Source organism: Athene noctua, chromosome 8, assembly GCF_965140245.1.
Source record: "Athene noctua chromosome 8, bAthNoc1.hap1.1, whole genome shotgun sequence".
Classification (NCBI taxonomy): domain Eukaryota; kingdom Metazoa; phylum Chordata; class Aves; order Strigiformes; family Strigidae; genus Athene; species Athene noctua.
The window spans coordinates 6,657,205-6,673,897 of NC_134044.1; the positions used below are offsets into that span (position 1 = coordinate 6,657,205).

Consider the following 16,693-nt stretch of genomic DNA (forward strand, 5'->3'; position numbering starts at 1 on the left):
CCAGCTCTCCCAAGATGCATATTTAGCTCCTCCAGCATTGAAAGAACCCTTCTTCGCAGGGACACTCGGCCCTGGTGCACAGCCAAGGTTTGCTGGTGCCTCCCTCAAGCTGTAGGGTCCCTTCAGAGGACACTAAACACCCGTGAAAAAGCCATGGCCTGGGGTCAGACCTCTGTACTGGCACAGCAGCTTCCCAGCCCTGGCCTCTCAGCCTCGCAGCAGCCCACAGGCAGTGCTTATGGTCACTTGCTCTGCAGAGAACCTTCATGTCAGCTGTTCCTCTCCAGCCATCACCATGAGAGCTTTTGGCTCTCCCTTTTCTCATCACCCCCGGGATGTCCATGGTGTAGATGCTGGAGCAAACACAGAGGCCGGTGAAGACAAGTCTGGTGCGCGGGCTGGTGAAGGCAGGTTGTGGGATAAACTGAGCTACAGGATAAGCTGTTCCTCCTGGTGATCAACCACAGAGACAGAGACATCGCAGGGCTGAAGCTGCTTCTCATTTTCCCTGTAGCCACGAGGTGGAGCAGCTCAATAACAAACAGCTCTATGGAGCCACTGGATTTACGGGACGGGACATTTCCTCGCAGTTCTGTCTCACCCAGAGGCTGCCGGCAGCCCTGGTGGGATGCTGCAATGGCCCGAGGCGAGTACACGGCCCATGGTAGGCAGAAGCAAGCTCCAATAGCTTTCTGGCCCATGTCCCAGGTGGGACACCAGGAGAGGTTGGTGTTCCTGGGTGCCACACAGTGAGGCCTCATGGCAAGGCCAAAATGCTCAGAGATGCTCTCAGCCCTCCATGGCAATCCCAGCTAAGCACATTCTAGCAGTAAAGGCTTGTCTGGGACCATCCCATCTGGTTGAGGCCTCTGTTGCCCAACCTCATGCTGTTTCCTTCTGGCTGGCTTCCAAAGCCTCCTCCCCAGCACAGAGCTAGAGCAGCCCTTCAAAAAAGAGAAAATCCAGGGACCTTGGGATATGGGAGGGCAGGGGGCAGGTGAATGAAACTGAGAAGTGGAGAAGACCTGAAGGACATCTGGGGGAAATCAAGGGAGAAAGCACAGGGATCACAGCAGTGGATGCTCTCTTTTCTCAAGCAGAGCAAATATTTTTCTCACTGGTTAGACTCTGATTTAGGTCAAGAAAAAACCACCATGTCTCCACTGCACAACCCTGTGTGGTGCAACAGTTACTGATTTAGCTCCTAAACTGGAAAGATGTCAGCAGCACCCATACTGACACTCTTCCTGGGAGCCAGGACTGGCAGCTGAAGAGCCAGGACCACGACACTGCAGTCTGCAGTGTGGTCCGGTGTCAGGGCACAGCAGCAGACTGGCAGTGCCTTGGGATGGCTGGCACAACCTGGCACTGCAAGGAGAAGGTCAGCCCCACGGGCAGGCACAGGGAGTCAGCAGAGCTTCACTGGCTGCCACCCAGGGATGCGTGCATGGCCTGAAGGGGAGGGCTGTGTGGCAGCGACCATACGGCAAAGTCCTCAATACCAGCAAAAAAAAAGTGTGTGAAACAGCTTCTTCATCAGGAAAAAGGAACAAGATGATGCACTCAGCATCTGAAATAGCAGGAAGCAGCAGGTGCTTTGCGTGCTGGTGGCATCAGTGGCACACACAGAGGTGCCAAGGGCAGAGCAGAGTTTGCAGCATGTGGCCCTCTTCTCCCTGGTCTGCAAGAAAAGGGACAGCACACTTGGTCTTGAGGGCTTCATGAAGAATCATGTCCCATTAGCACAAAGTAGGGCCTGTGTCAAGAAAAGAAAGCTACCTTGGCTGCCCACAGGTTTCTCACCCCTGTATCACAAGTTACACTATTAATCAACAGTCTGAAAGTCCTTCATGGACTATCCCAGCCTTTCCATTATGCTGCTCACTCGGTTTCAGTTTCCCCTTTCCATCAGCCCTCAGCATCATCCTTTTTCACCCTTTTGATCTTGAAGGGAGAGGAGGCTTCACACCTTGTCCCAAGTACATCTGCACACCCTGCAGGCCTTCCTGACCATTTCTCCTCAGATCCCCCCCTAAAAAATTCATGAGGATGTTTGCTGGAAAAAAAAAAAGATCAACTGCTGGTGGTGGCTAGACTATGACGTGCCAACCCTGGCATTGCTGCTTCCTCATCCTCCCCTTTCCAAAGCATCTTTCTCCAGACACGTAGCCACACAGGGCTTTGTGTAGCAAGCATGCTCAGGGGGGCATGATTCTGGGCAGCCTCTGCCGAGGTAGGCAGTGCTTAGGTGGCATGCAAATATGAGTATCAAAGAGAAAATGAGGAAGAAGAGAAAGCTCCAAGTTTGTGAGTGGAAAACCTTGAACGGGGAAGAGAACATATCTGCTCCGACCATTGGTGGCAGTATCAGAACTGGCACGTGCAAAGCCCGGACCAGGGCAGGAGCACAGAGAGCACTCTGGCAGCTGGGCTTACATCCCACGCTGACAGCAGCCTCCATTCCTGCCACCCAGGCTGGCTCAGGCCCCAAATGCCTCTCCATGGTAGTGGTACTTTCCCATGTTGTGTGGGTTTTTTTGTTAATATCCAAAATGCAGTCATGGTCCCAAGATCAGTACTGGATACACAGAAGTGAAACCTAGGTGAAGAATGCGATGAGGTATTGTTCACTCAGACCTTCTGTCATGATTTTTCCCCTTGGTGGTATTTCTTTTTTTTTTTTCTAAAGTAATTTCAACTGAAATACCATGGGGAAACCCCAAGTACTATTTTTTCTCTCATCTATCCCCCACCTCTTTCACAGATGCACAGTTTGAATTCAGCCAATATAATCCTCACTTTTGATATTTAAGGGGTATGCAGAGGACCAAGCAAAACTACCCCTCTGGCCTTTCTTTCCCCCTTTGGTAAGAAGATTGCAAACATGCATACAACAGGCAAAAAATCTTTTTTTTCCCCTTTCCCCCTGAACAAAATCAGCACCTGACACTCTCCATGTGTATATTCCCTGCTCCCAAGGAGTATAAACAGATTGAAGAGTAACTCTTGTCTTCTTTTAAAATACCAGCTTGAAATGAACATATCAGATGACCACTGAAAATCAACGATCTCCTTTTCCTTTTTGGTGTCATGAAAAGTAAGGGAAACAATGACAGTGATAGCTCAGGATTTAGCTTAAATTTTTGACAGCTAACACTCTACCCACAGATGTTACATACAATCAATAAAATCATGTCTTGTAGAAAAAAAAAATAAAGAGAGAAAGGTCTGTAGGGCCTTCTCTGTTACTGGAGACTATTTTGAATGGGTGACTCAGAGAGACGCTGGCCCCACAAAGCCATGTATTTACATCCTTAAATGAGCTCTGTGTGACATACTACGTACATAGTGCGTGTATGCAGACACAGTGTGGGGAGCCCAATGTTGTAATGGAAATACGTGTTGAAACAAAAAGCAGCAGCACTTCATGCTTTATGACATCCTGACCAGCAGTTACTTTGCATGCAGCTTACTCCACCGCCTTAAAAGAAAACACAGGACTTGAGAATTCTACAAGCTGAGGAGAAGAAGTCAACAACCAGAGCTAGGTACAGCCCAAAGGTAAGATGACAAGAGAGAATATTCCATTGTAGCAAAACCTTGCCTTAAAAGCTTGCTTCTTGCTACAGGATCTGAAAACTAAGTATATTTTACATAACTTGTTTTGCTTATAGCATATCTACTTTTTTTTTTTAAGAATGAACAGAGCTACCCTTTGCATTTATGCTTTAAATAATATTTTTTTTTCCTGTTTAGTTTATAAATCTACACAACAGACTAGTCTAAAATGCCTTTTTATCATAACTAGATTTTTCTTAGGTAAAAATTTTGGTTAGAAGGTGAAATTCTATTTCTCTAGACCCAGAAATTCCTAGATACATTATCAAACAAACAAATAAACAAAAGACTAATGAAATCTCCTACAGAGTCAATGAGGTAAGAACTTTGTCAATATTTATTACTTTTCAGTAATTCTTAAATTAACTTTTGATCATTTTGGCTCTCAGTAATGGTCCCCTCCTGGCGTTAGACTCACACTGCTTCGCTTAATGAAGGGAACTCAACAGGAGAGCAGTATATTGGGTTAAGCCTAGGCCATCCTCCTGTACCAGGCAGTATCTCTGCCCAGGTCATCAGTGTAACCCCTCGTCTGCCATGGCCCACCTGAATTCAGAGGTTCAGGGACCCAACCCAGCTCCCAACAAACTCCCCAGCCCCGTGGCTGTGAGAGGGTTTAACTCCCAGGCAGTGAACAACCTGCAGCATAACAAGGAGTGCTTCTCCCCTCCAGCCACTCCGATCCCCAAGCACTTCAAAACTCAGGCTTTTCTGTCCTTTTCTATTTGAGCGAGCGAATTTCATTATTTCCCCTCAAACAATCCCTTGCAGACAACAGCAGAGCAGGTGCTGGTGACAGGGTTGCTGCCCCCTCGGCCATGTCCCCCCACACCTTAGGGGCAGCAAGGAAGAAGGCTGTTCAGTGCTGTACACAGCCAGCAGCACTGCCTTCTGGGGGGAACTGAAGAAAACCTGTACCTGCTACAGCAGGACAGAAGCTGCAGATGGATCCCTGAACCTGACCCTGCCAGAGGTATGCTCTCCTGCACCCACAGCCCTGCCAGCACCCCACTCTCCTCATCAGACTGGGTTTCTGGAGCTGGTTTTCTCACTTCTGCAACAGAAACTAGTAACTTACAGAATCATTTGCCAGGCATCACTGTGTCCTTAAGGAGCAAACAGCCAACCTGCTCTGGCTTCCTAACAATAATTGCTAGGTTTTTCTTAAGTAAGAAATTTCCTTTTTTTGCTAATCCTAATCTCTCTCGGTTCGCAGTGTGGGAGAGCTTACCTCTGAAACACTGTGGGAGCGACTTGGTTTACAGAATGGGAACTTTTACTGCACAGCTGAAAACTGGTTGACAAATCTGAAATGAAACAGCATCAAGATCAGTAACTCGTGTAGGAGGGGCACTAGGTCGAAGTAATAACAATTAGAGAACAGCAGACAAAAGTAATTTCTAGGTGCTGACGAAGATCTCTGACAGGCTTTATTTACAGGTTACATTTGCTGTGACGGAACTGGCTGGAAGAAAGGACGAAGTATTCCTGTGCTTTTGCATTTGTAAGCAATTCTGGCTGAGACCAGCATTGCAGAAACCAATGAGAGCTTTCCTGGTCCTTATCAGGAGAGTGTGAGGGCAGGATCAAGCCAGCACCCTCCCTCTAAAGAGAATTACTTCATGACCCCTGCTCAGAGGGTGTCTACCTCAACATTTTTAGCCCCCTCTTTGCAGAGGAGAAACCAGCTGCATGTTTTCTGAAACCCCTGTCTGCAGATACAAATTTATCCACTGTGGTAAGTCTGGCTGATTTAGACAAAAGCTTGGGTTCTTAAATCTCATTCTTCTTCTAAAGACTTAACCTCTGCTAGAAATAGCCTGCTTGAAACTTCCGCCTGCTGCTTTTAGCCAGCTTGTCAGAAGGGCCAGAGGTAACCAGAGCCCCTCTTCGTTCAGTGGTGGTGGGACAGTGTGCAGGTTGGCAGTGACTCCTTGGGATCTTCACATTAATAAACACGGGCAACCCTTATGCTCTTGGGTCCCCAAAGTGTCCTACGATAGCTTGATTCAGGAAACCTGATCCAATTAATTGCCTCCATCCCCACAATCCAAATAACCCTAAAATCAGGGGCTACTCCCCTGCCTCTGCAGAGATCACATCATTCCAAGGGGATGGAGCAGTGACATCTATACTCTTCTGAGCCTAAATTATAGGGCAGCACAGTTTGGGGTAACAGGTAACAGTGCAGGTGAGGCTTGGACCCCAAAAAGCCTCAGTCCTCCTTGAGGCACCACTTTGCCCCAAGATCCCTTAGTGCTGAGCCACTCCATGTTAGCGGGAGCTGCAATTCAGCACACAGCAACCTGAGAGGAAAAAGCGTCTCCAGGCCTGTGGACACATAGAGACCTCACTGGCCTTTATACCGTGTCTTAAACGTGATCTTCATCCTTCCCTGTGGTGAAGGTGATTTCCTTCTCTTCCAGCATACCCGGAGATATGAATGACACCCGTGTCAAGAGCAATATCAGCACTACCGTGGAACTGTTCCAGCTCATCATGTACACCCCCACATTTACCCTGGGATTGCTGTTCAATGTGATGGCTCTGTCATTCCTGTTTTTTAAGGTTAAAAAGCTCTCTGAATCTACAGTCTACATGATAGCTCTTATTTTCCTGGATACTTTGCTGTTGTTTACTCTTCCTTTTAAAATCATTTCCTACCACCTTCAGGATAACTGGAACTTAGGGTCTCTGTTTTGCTCCACCTTGGAGAGTCTTTACTTTGTAAACATGTATGGCAGCATCCTGATCTCCCTCTGCACCTGTGTAGACCGGTACCTTGCTATCCGACACCCTTTCAGAGCTTCTGCCCTGCGATCCACCAAGAAAGCTGCTATGGTCTGTGCTGTCATCTGCCTGGGCACCTCAGCTGGGACAATCTCTACTTTCCAACTGCATGGAGAGGGTCACAACATCTCATCCTGCTTCCATAACTTCTCCAAGAGCACATGGGAAAACACAGGCCTGTTGAGCACCTTGGAGATTACCTTCTTTGGCAGCATGGCAGCCATGACCTTCTGCACTGTTCAGACCATCAGGTGTTTGAGAAAGCACAGAAGACCAGACAACCCACAGACAGACACCACCAGAGCAGAGAAGATAGTGGTGACAAACCTTGCGGCGTTTTTGGTCTGTTTCACGCCTTACCACGTGGCATACTTCGTGTACTTTTTGGTGAAGAATAACATCATTCACACCAGTTCTCAGCAAGTGCTCCGAGACATTGTTCAGGTCACCCTCTGCTGGGCAAACCTGAACTGCTGTCTTGATGGGGTGTGTTATTATTTCGTTTTAAAGGAGTCCTTGGAAGACACAAAACAGTGAAAAAACAGCCACGAGAAAGCCTTGATTCATGTGCTACGTATTAGTTACTTGGGATGATGTGTGGAGATGATTTCATGGAAAGTGCAGGGTCCTGAACTACTTATCTAAGCAATTTATTTTAAATATTCAGATCTGAAAATAGTTCATAAAACCAAACCTAAGTCCATTACCAGGGGACTGCTCCTAACTTTTTTTATTTCCGTCCATAATGTCTTGTGTTAGCATTTATGGGTAAAGAGAAATGGAAATATTTCCTATAAATGATGATGCATATCTCTTTGGATGTGATTCCTCCTTACATTGAAACAAAATTTGTTCACTTATATGCGATAGCATCTTTCAGCCTCCCCATCTGTATGGCACCTGCAAACCTCCCCAGGCATTTAGTTAGTACAGACTTCAGCTCCTGAAAGACTCAGAGTTTATGGTAAAAAACTTCAGACTAAGTTCTATTGCTTCCCCTGCCCTGATCATGTACAGTCATGATCACATACATAAACACCTGTCAGGTTTAGTTTTGCACATGCTACTTCAAATAATAAACTTATTGTAGCTCTAAGTCCAAAGGTAGTTTTAGGTTAACATAGGTACAGCAAGATCTCCATGCCACTCTTCCACTGGCTGACTTGCTCTGCAAGGTACAACTCTTGTTCTAGCAACAGGTCCTGTGCCTACCACATTGCACTTCCAATATTTCCACTGGCTCAAGTGACCAGATAGCTCAGATTAATTGACTATTCCAGTTCCAGGCTTCCTCACCAGGTCCATTCCTGCTCACAGGCTTTTCATTTATCTGTTCCTTCCAGCTTGGTTACGAACCTAGTTTCATGAACAGAGCCAAACAAAACAAGAGCATGGAAAAAAAAAAAGCCTGAGTCCAATGTAGTAGCAAACACATTAATCTGAAGAAGCAACCCCCACCTTACTGGGGGATAAGATAAGAGCAGCCCTGATCCCTAAAGCAGCAGCCGGCAACACAGGATCCCAAGGGGAAAGCAACTTTTTGGACCTCGGAGCAAGCTGAGCACTACCATTTCCCAAACAAAAAAGGCAATAAAAAATAATCCACCAGCAGGAGCCTAACATGCCTGTAAGTTACTTCTTATCAATGCTCACAGGCATCTAGATAAACTGAATGACAACACGCTCCCAGCCTGAAGAGAGGTAGCTCACTGCTGGGGAGGAGCCCCATTGCTGCCTACCGCTACCCTAGCAGCCAGCTGCCACTTTCCTGAGCAACGAGGATGATGACAACCAAAGCAATTGTTTTCATATTCATGTTGAGCTAGAACCTTGCAGTATATCTTCTAGGCAGAAAATGCCAAAGTATATCAGGAAACTGGTCTCAGTTGCATTTTTATAGCCCAGGGCATCTCCATTAGTCTTATTGACATGACTTTGGGCTTACACTGCTATGATTGAGACTAGAAGCTCACCTGTAGTTTTATGCTTCCTGTTGCTCAGCATTTTTTCCATTTTTAAGTATGCCTGTTCTTATTAATTTATTATCCTGCTGTCCTTGATCCCACAGATCATAAAGTAACTTACATTGTCATTAATTTAGAGCACTGGTAAACAGAAAACTTAGGAATTTTTGGCTTGACTACCTCCTTCAGCAACAACACACTGCTTAGAAGAGGCAGGGATGTTGACCAAATTAAGCATAGTTAAAACTGTATGAAGGACAAGTTAAAAGCATTTGAGGCATTTCTTCTTCTCCCAAGCCTCTCACCTAGGTTTTTCCATCATTTCTGGCCACCGATTTTTTCCTAGAGACAGACTGATGTGTGGAAAAGCTACTACCTCCCCACAGACAGGATACAGCCCAACACCATCTGAGGTCCCTGACGCTACACATGGCTCACAGTGCCTCTGCCAGCTCTAGAGAACACTATCAGAGCAGGGTAACAACTTTCATTCTAGATTTCTGGGAGAAATTATAATTTGCAAAGGCAACATTTTCTACTTAAAAGCTCTCTGCTGGATCTTACTGCTTCTAGGCCTCTCATCATTTACTTTCCAGGTCAAATCAGGTGTGGTCTGATCCATTCTCTTTGCTCAGGTGGATCGCTGTAACAGTTTTTTCATGGGCTTTATATACAAATCATGGCACTGGGTGTCTAGTGAGACTAGTGAGATTTCTGTTTGTACCAAGAGAATTTATTAAAGACAGAGTGCTGAGAAATAAAAAGAAAAAAAATCTGAAAATATGCAATCTAAAGCCATCACAGGTTTTCCAGAATACAGGTAATGAATCATCCGAGGGAAAAAAGAAAGCAAAACCCTGGATTCAGGATTTGTTTGGAAATTATTCACCCCTAAGAACAGAGGACTTATTCCTAGCACATACAGTTCTTAGTTAAAAATCATTAGTTTGTTCTGAAAGAATGAGAATGGGGGCTAGAGAGATGTTATGGAGTACTTTTCCCACTTGTGCTTGTTTCTGCATTTGGATAGTTAAAGTGTTTAAACGAGCACTGAAAGCATAGTGGGTCATGGGGGGTGGTGAAGCTTCTCTGCCAGGGAACTTCACCCTTTGGGCCAACCAACCCATTTCATCTGCCAAGGCCTGTCTTGCAGACATTTATGCATGTGTCATATTCACATAAGTGACTTTCCTATTCCTACTCACTTATTTGCAGGTTTCACTAAAAGACTGGGCATGTGTTTGTTTCAGCAGCTTTGAAGCCACACTTAAAACAAGCCAAATGTCCTATTTCCTGCAGACTCACCCAGGAAAGCAGTGAAGCTCAAACTTAAGTATCCACTAACTGCACATCTGTCCTTTGCTTTTCAAATTTCTTCTAGTACAGCTATTATTTTCTGTTTCAGGCTCAGGAAGTATCTGTTTGGATTGGGAAGGAAAAAGCTTTATAAGAAAACAACACTGATGATATTTGCATATAACCATGGAAATCTCAACCAGAGCATTCATCTCCCAAAAAGAAAGAATCAGCACAGGTACCTGGCATCCAGCATCTCCTGCAGATTTCACTATTGCCTTTTATGTTTTATGAAAGATGTCCACATACAATGAATGGAACAAAATATTTACCATGAGCAATACTACATCTGTGGTCAATGATAATGAGAAAAACCTCAGAAAAGCAAGTCCCAAGAGAAATGCGTAGGCTTTTATAGAAATTTTCATATGTATATGCTCCTCTCAAAGTGTTTTTAGCATTTCTGTTGCCACTAGAGAGGGTTAAAATTGTCCTTTGTTTTCTCTGCTGAAACCTCTGCACCACGAGCTAAAGATGAATTTATAGCACTCTAGATGCTAGAGGGAAGCCCTCTGAGAAAACTCACATAGACAAGAACTGTGGAATAGTTAATTTTGCTGTAGAGTACTACAAATAGGCACATACGGAAATCGCACCCCAGCTCATTTCACAGTTATTTATTTCCCCACACAGCAAAGCTGTTTGTGTGCTCTTTTCATCTGCTGTATTTACTGGTAGTATGAGATGGAAGTCTCAGACACAAGTAAAAATGTCTTAATTGACACAATCAAGTGACAGAGCACTCCCATTGCTGACCTTGATGCAACAGAGACAGACAGAGTCCTGGGCGTGTCCAGTTTTGGTGGGAGGATACTCTGACTCTCAAACTCGACGTGTGCAGTTTGCTCCTAGATTTGCAACTGCAAAGCTACAGTTCAAATCAAGTGCTGCAGCCCACCTTACTCAGCCCTGTCTTCATCCTTCCTTCCCTTTCATATGCCTCTGTCTTCAGCTTTTTGGAGACATCGCATTCTCCAGAAAAGCTGAGACTTTATCAGGTTTCTTGCTCACCGAGAAACTTCTACCATAGCAACAAACTCTAATGAATCAGTGTCTTTAGCTACTGTGAAAGGCAAAGGACACCTACAACCTCCTTATCTCATTAATTCATTTTATTCTGATTTTTATACACTGTCACTCCATAAGAATGACATTTACCATATCACCTAATGTAATAAAAAGTGTTACTGTGGGATACTGATACAACCAAAAATCTATGAGGAACAGAAATACTTCCCAAGAAGAAAAGCTGAATCAGTGCCATTTACAGACACCAAAGGATGTGAAACCTAACGTCTGCTGTATGCTACAGATTCCTATTAATCCTCTCTATTCCAAGACAAAAAAGGCATTAAACTTGGATTTATTTGAGACCAAGTATCAGCAGTTTAGAGTTATAAACACTGTCAGGCAATTGTTAATCCAAACCAAAGCATTACAAACCCAGGAAATCCAGTTTAGATTACACTTCAGTGTACACCAACACAATCCTGACCATTCCCTGTTAAGCATTAACTTTGTGACTACAAGTAAAGCCACCTTCTAGAGACCATAATCTAACCTGGTCCCACTCAGCCAGTCGTAGTGTCTGAGACAATGAAGGACACTGAAATAGCTTTACTCAGTTTAAAGAGGAGCTTAGGAAAGCATGAGAAGTTGCAGACAGCAGAGACTAGTCTGACTTCATTCGTGCTAATAGGAAGTGCAGTGGCTCGAAAACATTGGAGCTGGAAGGGACCAGAAATAAAGGAATGGGACTTTCGACAGACCAAGGTTGGCATGGTTGTAAAAACCCTGCAGATAGATTTGTTTCCCTAATGCAGTGTAAAATAATGATATTAATATGTTTATGTAGACCATTTTATATGAGTAGTGAGAAGGTAAATGAAAGCCTGAGCTATGAAATGCTCTTCATCTCACTCTGAGCTCAGGCTCTTGGTGCCGCTCCTGCGTGCAGCTGCACAGAGACCTGTTGGGACCTTGGGGCAGGACTCTGCTGTGCAATGAGGGGTGTTTGCTCCCATTTGAGATGTCCTGGGGTATCCCACGCAGCCTCCAATGCCGAATTGAATGGGGATGGGCTATTCCAGGCCCTTCCCACCTCTGCCTGTCTCTCACTGCAAAAATCATATGAAAGGAACCAGATCACACTTCATTCAAACCCACAGCCTGACACACCTTGCCTTATGGTTCCTCAGAAAAAACACACTTAGGCTATCAGGAGCGGGAGGAGGTAAAGCGATGGGCTGGACACATTTGCATTTGTAACCAACTCCATGCTATAACAACAAGACAAAACTTAACCCTACACTCAAAAGCAGTAGTGAGACCTTTAATGCCCCTCACCTTTGCAACACAAAATACAGAAGCAAAAATAATATGTCCCTTGCTTTGGAACAATTAGGCAGAAATCAAGCAGTATCACTGAGTCTTATTCTAGATTTTGTTTCTGGACATAATCACATCATTCACATTGTTATTATTCTTCATGCCATTATGGGTTATTGCTCTCTCAAATTAGCCTGTGTCACTTGCCTTGGGATGCCCACATACACCTATCACAACATGTCTTTAAGACACCTCCCAAATCTCTCTCCTACTTTTTGACAATCAAAAATCTGATCCTGTGTGTAAATTTACCCATTCTAATATTTAGTCCATCAGGCTGTCTAACCTGCACAACAGAGCAGTCAGCCTCCCATACCAAGAACTCTTTTGTTTGCATCAGATTGTTTGTTTTTCTAGAACTCCACTGCATACCTCCAAGAATCTTGTTTTCAACATTCTTCCTAGACACATTAGGGTTACAATCCAGCTCCCACCTCATGTTTACATGTCCTTTAAACACAGATGTAAACAGGACCACATAGTTTACAATCTCTCTTACCAACGTTTTGGCAAAACTGTTCAGGATACAAGTTATTTTGATGGGGGGTGTGTGTATGTGTGTGTATGTGTGTGTGTGTGTGTGTGTGTGTGTGTGTGTGTGTGTAATACAAAATGTCAAAGCATCAAAGCTTGAAGGTCATCCTGGCAGGGAGACAAGAGGAAGGAAGCACTTTGCTGGTCAGTTTGAGGACACCTAGAAAAGTCTTGTTACATTTTGATTACATTTTGAGTATTAATGAAGACAGCACAAAGTATCATTAGGCAAGTTTCCCAAATCGAGATGAAGAAGCAGCACCATAAGCCTATGGCAGGTGACAAACCAGCCGTGAAGCAGAGCTCTGTTGCATTTGGCCCACTGGAGCGAAGGGAACAGCAGATCAGGCACCTGTGGCTCAGACTCCAGGGAAGAAGTAGAGTTTCAAACATGGCTGGAAACAGCACATGCAAATTTCAATTTTTTGAAAAGCTACATTTTCCCCTTGGAGGACTCTGGGGAAGTATACATGTCAGAAAAGTACTTCACAGATATAACTTACATTTTCTGTATTACTGCACCCCACTCTTCATTATAACCCTGTTCGCTCAGCTTCTGCTGCATACTTAATCCACCTGAAGTTAGAAACCTTTTTCTATATCACAATCAGTTGCTGCGGAAATGAGCCCAGTATCCCAGACAATTAGAGTCTGGAGGGTCTGATTTAATTGCACTCCCTGGACAGACTCAGACTCTAATGGTCAATGTCCAAATGAGGAATAAGTAATAGGGATGGATCAACTCCTGAGAAACAAAAGATCTCGTTTTCATGCAAATAGCATTCACTAGGAAGAACAATGAAGGAGAAATAAAGAAAAGTCAGAGACAAAGCAACAGAATCCTTCTGGGCTGAAGGTTTTTCAAGAGGCATCAGCTGCTCCTTAAACTGTAAACAGAATTTCAGAGCTTTTTTAGATTTGCTTTTGCATCCCTAGGTGGAAGTTAATAGATGCAACCAAAAGCAAGGGTCTGATTTGCTTTAACTTTCTTTTTATCGCTTAAATCCTATTCACAACCTTAGATGGGAACAATTTTCAACATCTGTTACCAAACTTTTAAAGGAGAAAGAAACTCCAAGAAAAAAATAATTTAAAAAAGAAGGAAAGAAATGCAGTAAAAAGAAGAGTGGTGGCAAACAACAGCAACTCTCCTCAGCAGGTGCCAGCTGTGAAAAGCTCTTTTTGGAAGATCTTGGCAACAGCATCCCTGCCCCAAGGCGAGCTAGTGCTGGCGAAGGCTGCAGTGGGCGATGGGCTCAGGGTGCATCTCGGAGCAGGCACGTGAGCTGACAAGCAGCGGGGCAGCAGACGGGGACCCCTGCAGCAGAAGGTGGAGAGCATTCCAGACCTTGTGCAAAGCATCATCCATGGGGAAAACTCCAGCCTTAAGCTGCCACAGAGAGAAAATACCAAGAAAAGGCATATAGAGTGACAGTTCTTCGTGTATTTTGCATGTATTTCTCTCAACAGCTTTGCAATTTTTTTTCATGTTAAGCCCTGGTGACATGAGACAGCATTTTTCCTTCGCCTTTTTTTTTTTTTTTTTTTCAAACTACACCATTGACATCAGAGCACAGCAAGAGCAAGTCACACTCAACACCCACATTGATGACGCCCAGCGTTTCACTCTGACCATACCAGCTACTTCTTTTACATTTTTAAAAATGACAAAGTAACGACAAATTACAAAGAAATGCCGACCCTGGTGGGGTCGCACTTCCCCCAAGAGCAGGGTGCAGCGCCAGCCCTTTCTCCTCTTGCTGCCCTCTAAACCAGCTGGTTTGCTTTGTTTTAAAAAAATAAGACAAAACAACCCCAACCACCCTCAAATACTTTCCTAACTACACTATGACATATGGGATTTTGTCTCCACAAGATCCTGTTTTTGCAATGGCCCCTGACAAGAGACCAAGGGACCAGGAAGGCAAGTCCAGCTGTGGGCAGACTACCCCTCGAGGGTTCGTTTTAAATACTGACAGCAAAGGATTTAACTTCTTTCTCCTCAAAGCCATTTGCCAAATTCAAAACTAGTTTCAGACAGAAAAGCAGTAATACTTTAAAAGTTTCCTATACCCTGGGACGACTTTGCATAGAAATGCTCACAGCCCCAGTGACAAAATGCTGCCCATGGGGCCATGTTTCTGTGAGGAAACAATGTGGTTTTCAACATTAAACGGCTTGTTTAAGCTTCCCCCACTTCGAATATAAAACCGTGCGAGGAGGATTGAGGTGCGAGGTGTGCGGACCTGAGACGGCAGCTCCTGCCTTCCCTCAGCACTGCCACCGCAGCACATCCCTCAGCCAGCTGAGGCGAGTCACACCACCACAGCCAGGAAACCTGTTGAATCATGGCGGGTCATTCGATGAGCTAATGACATGCTAATTTATGCAAGCAGCCCCATATGCTATGGCACAGGTGCCAAGCAGCCCTCAGCCCCACTTGCTGTCTGGGACTGGAGCCATGGTGCCGGTGGCTGCTGAACCCTCAGAGGCAGGTGTTGAACACAGAGAGCCTTCTTTACTCAGAAAATCCATTTTTTGGCCAAACTGGTGGCCACAAGCAGTGGCCACCCTGCCCTGTTACAGCTGCAGACTAAGGTTACACTGCCCACAGGTTTCACAGAAAACAAACTGAACGCACTGAGAGGTGCGAATATTAGAAGGCATTATTCGATTTTACAGCTTCTGCAAACAGCCCCACATGGAGCTGCCCTTCCAACAGTCATAACTTAAAAATAGTCGAGCACTTGCTGCTAACGAAAAATCTGGGGAAAGAAGTGAACTGAGAATGTAAAACCCACCAAGTCCACAGAAGCAAGCACAAAGCACTGCTCCGGCAACGAGGCAGGCGTTTCAGAAACAGCTACGCTGGATGAATTCAGATTGTCAAGAAGATTAATACCAAATATTTACCTTTTAGTGCAATTAAACAACTTCATCAAAAGTACTGAATGAAAGCAAAGTGCATTTCCTTTGCAAACCTCATTACAGAATTGACATGCCTTCCTCTCCCCACTTAACATTTCAACCAATTCAATATTCGGTACTCACTGTTATAAAGGCCACTAGGTCTGACTTCATTTGTTGTTTGCTCATGCATTTCATGGCCTAACACTAAAATACTGGGGCGGGGAGAAAGAAAAAGTATTTATATCCATGACATCTTAATTGAATCTTTTTTTAAAAGCTGTAACAAAGCTCAGAGAGAGATGGTCTAAAAGCTTATTATTGCAAACCTGTCTTTGTGTTTCAGAGGGGCCCAAGCTACATTACAACTGTTTGTACTTTTGTAGCACTCATGTTCATTGGAGAACTGGATGAGTATCAGTTTTAAAGGCCTCCTGTCTTTTCAAAACCATAACATGTTTCTCAAAGCAATTTTACCAGGCAATTTTTTTTTCAGCAACCCAGCCTACTGCTGCCGGGTGAAGAGCACCTCCTGGCAGTGCAGGGGACAACTGTATGGAGAGAAGTGACCAAAATAGGGCAGGAGACAGAATACGCTTAGTTGGCCCTTATTTCCTTCTCAGGTCCCGGGCCCAAGCAGAGGCAAGACTGACAGCTGTGACCCCTTGAATATGCAGCTGTCCCCCAAATACAACTAAGCACCTGATAAGCACCTTGGGCTGTCTCTGTGGCTGGCGGGCCAGGGAGGGAGCACGCAGCCGGCCAAGGCACGGGGGCTTTGGATGAGCGCAGCGCTCATTCCCAACAGGTCGTCATCTGACATGACAGAGGCAAATGTCACAGTCTGCCCCCAAAGGCTGCCATTTCACTGTGACCGTCCAAGCCCATCCCAGGGGCTAACTGCATTTGCCCTGACCCAGACCCTGGACTTAGGGGACAGTTTAAGCAATGACCTTGCCCACAAAGGAAAACACAGCACATTTAAACAGAGTTACTGCCAGTGGTGGAGTGGGAAATCACCCGTCTTCTGTTCCCAGCCACATTCATTGCCCCAGGGAGGAGCAGGTGATCCCTCCCGCTCCACGTCTCCCTCATTTACACTGCAGGGACCTGTGCACAGACAGGTGCTGTGTGTG

General features: G+C 45.0%; 1 protein-coding gene across 1 annotated transcript; it reads left to right on the top strand.

Moving 5' to 3' along the window:
* Positions 1-6,051: 6,051 nt before the first annotated feature.
* LOC141963430 (G-protein coupled receptor 55-like) lies at positions 6,052-6,945 on the top strand. Its single transcript, XM_074912789.1, has one exon. The coding sequence runs from the start codon at positions 6,058-6,060 to the stop codon at positions 6,943-6,945; it is 888 nt and encodes a 295-aa protein (XP_074768890.1). The 5' UTR covers positions 6,052-6,057.
* Positions 6,946-16,693: the final 9,748 nt, after the last annotated feature.

Excerpts from the sequence above, each read along its gene's own strand:
- LOC141963430 (XM_074912789.1), top strand. The coding sequence starts at position 6,058 with ATGAATGACACCCGTGTCAAGAGCAATATCAGCACTACCGTGGAACTG.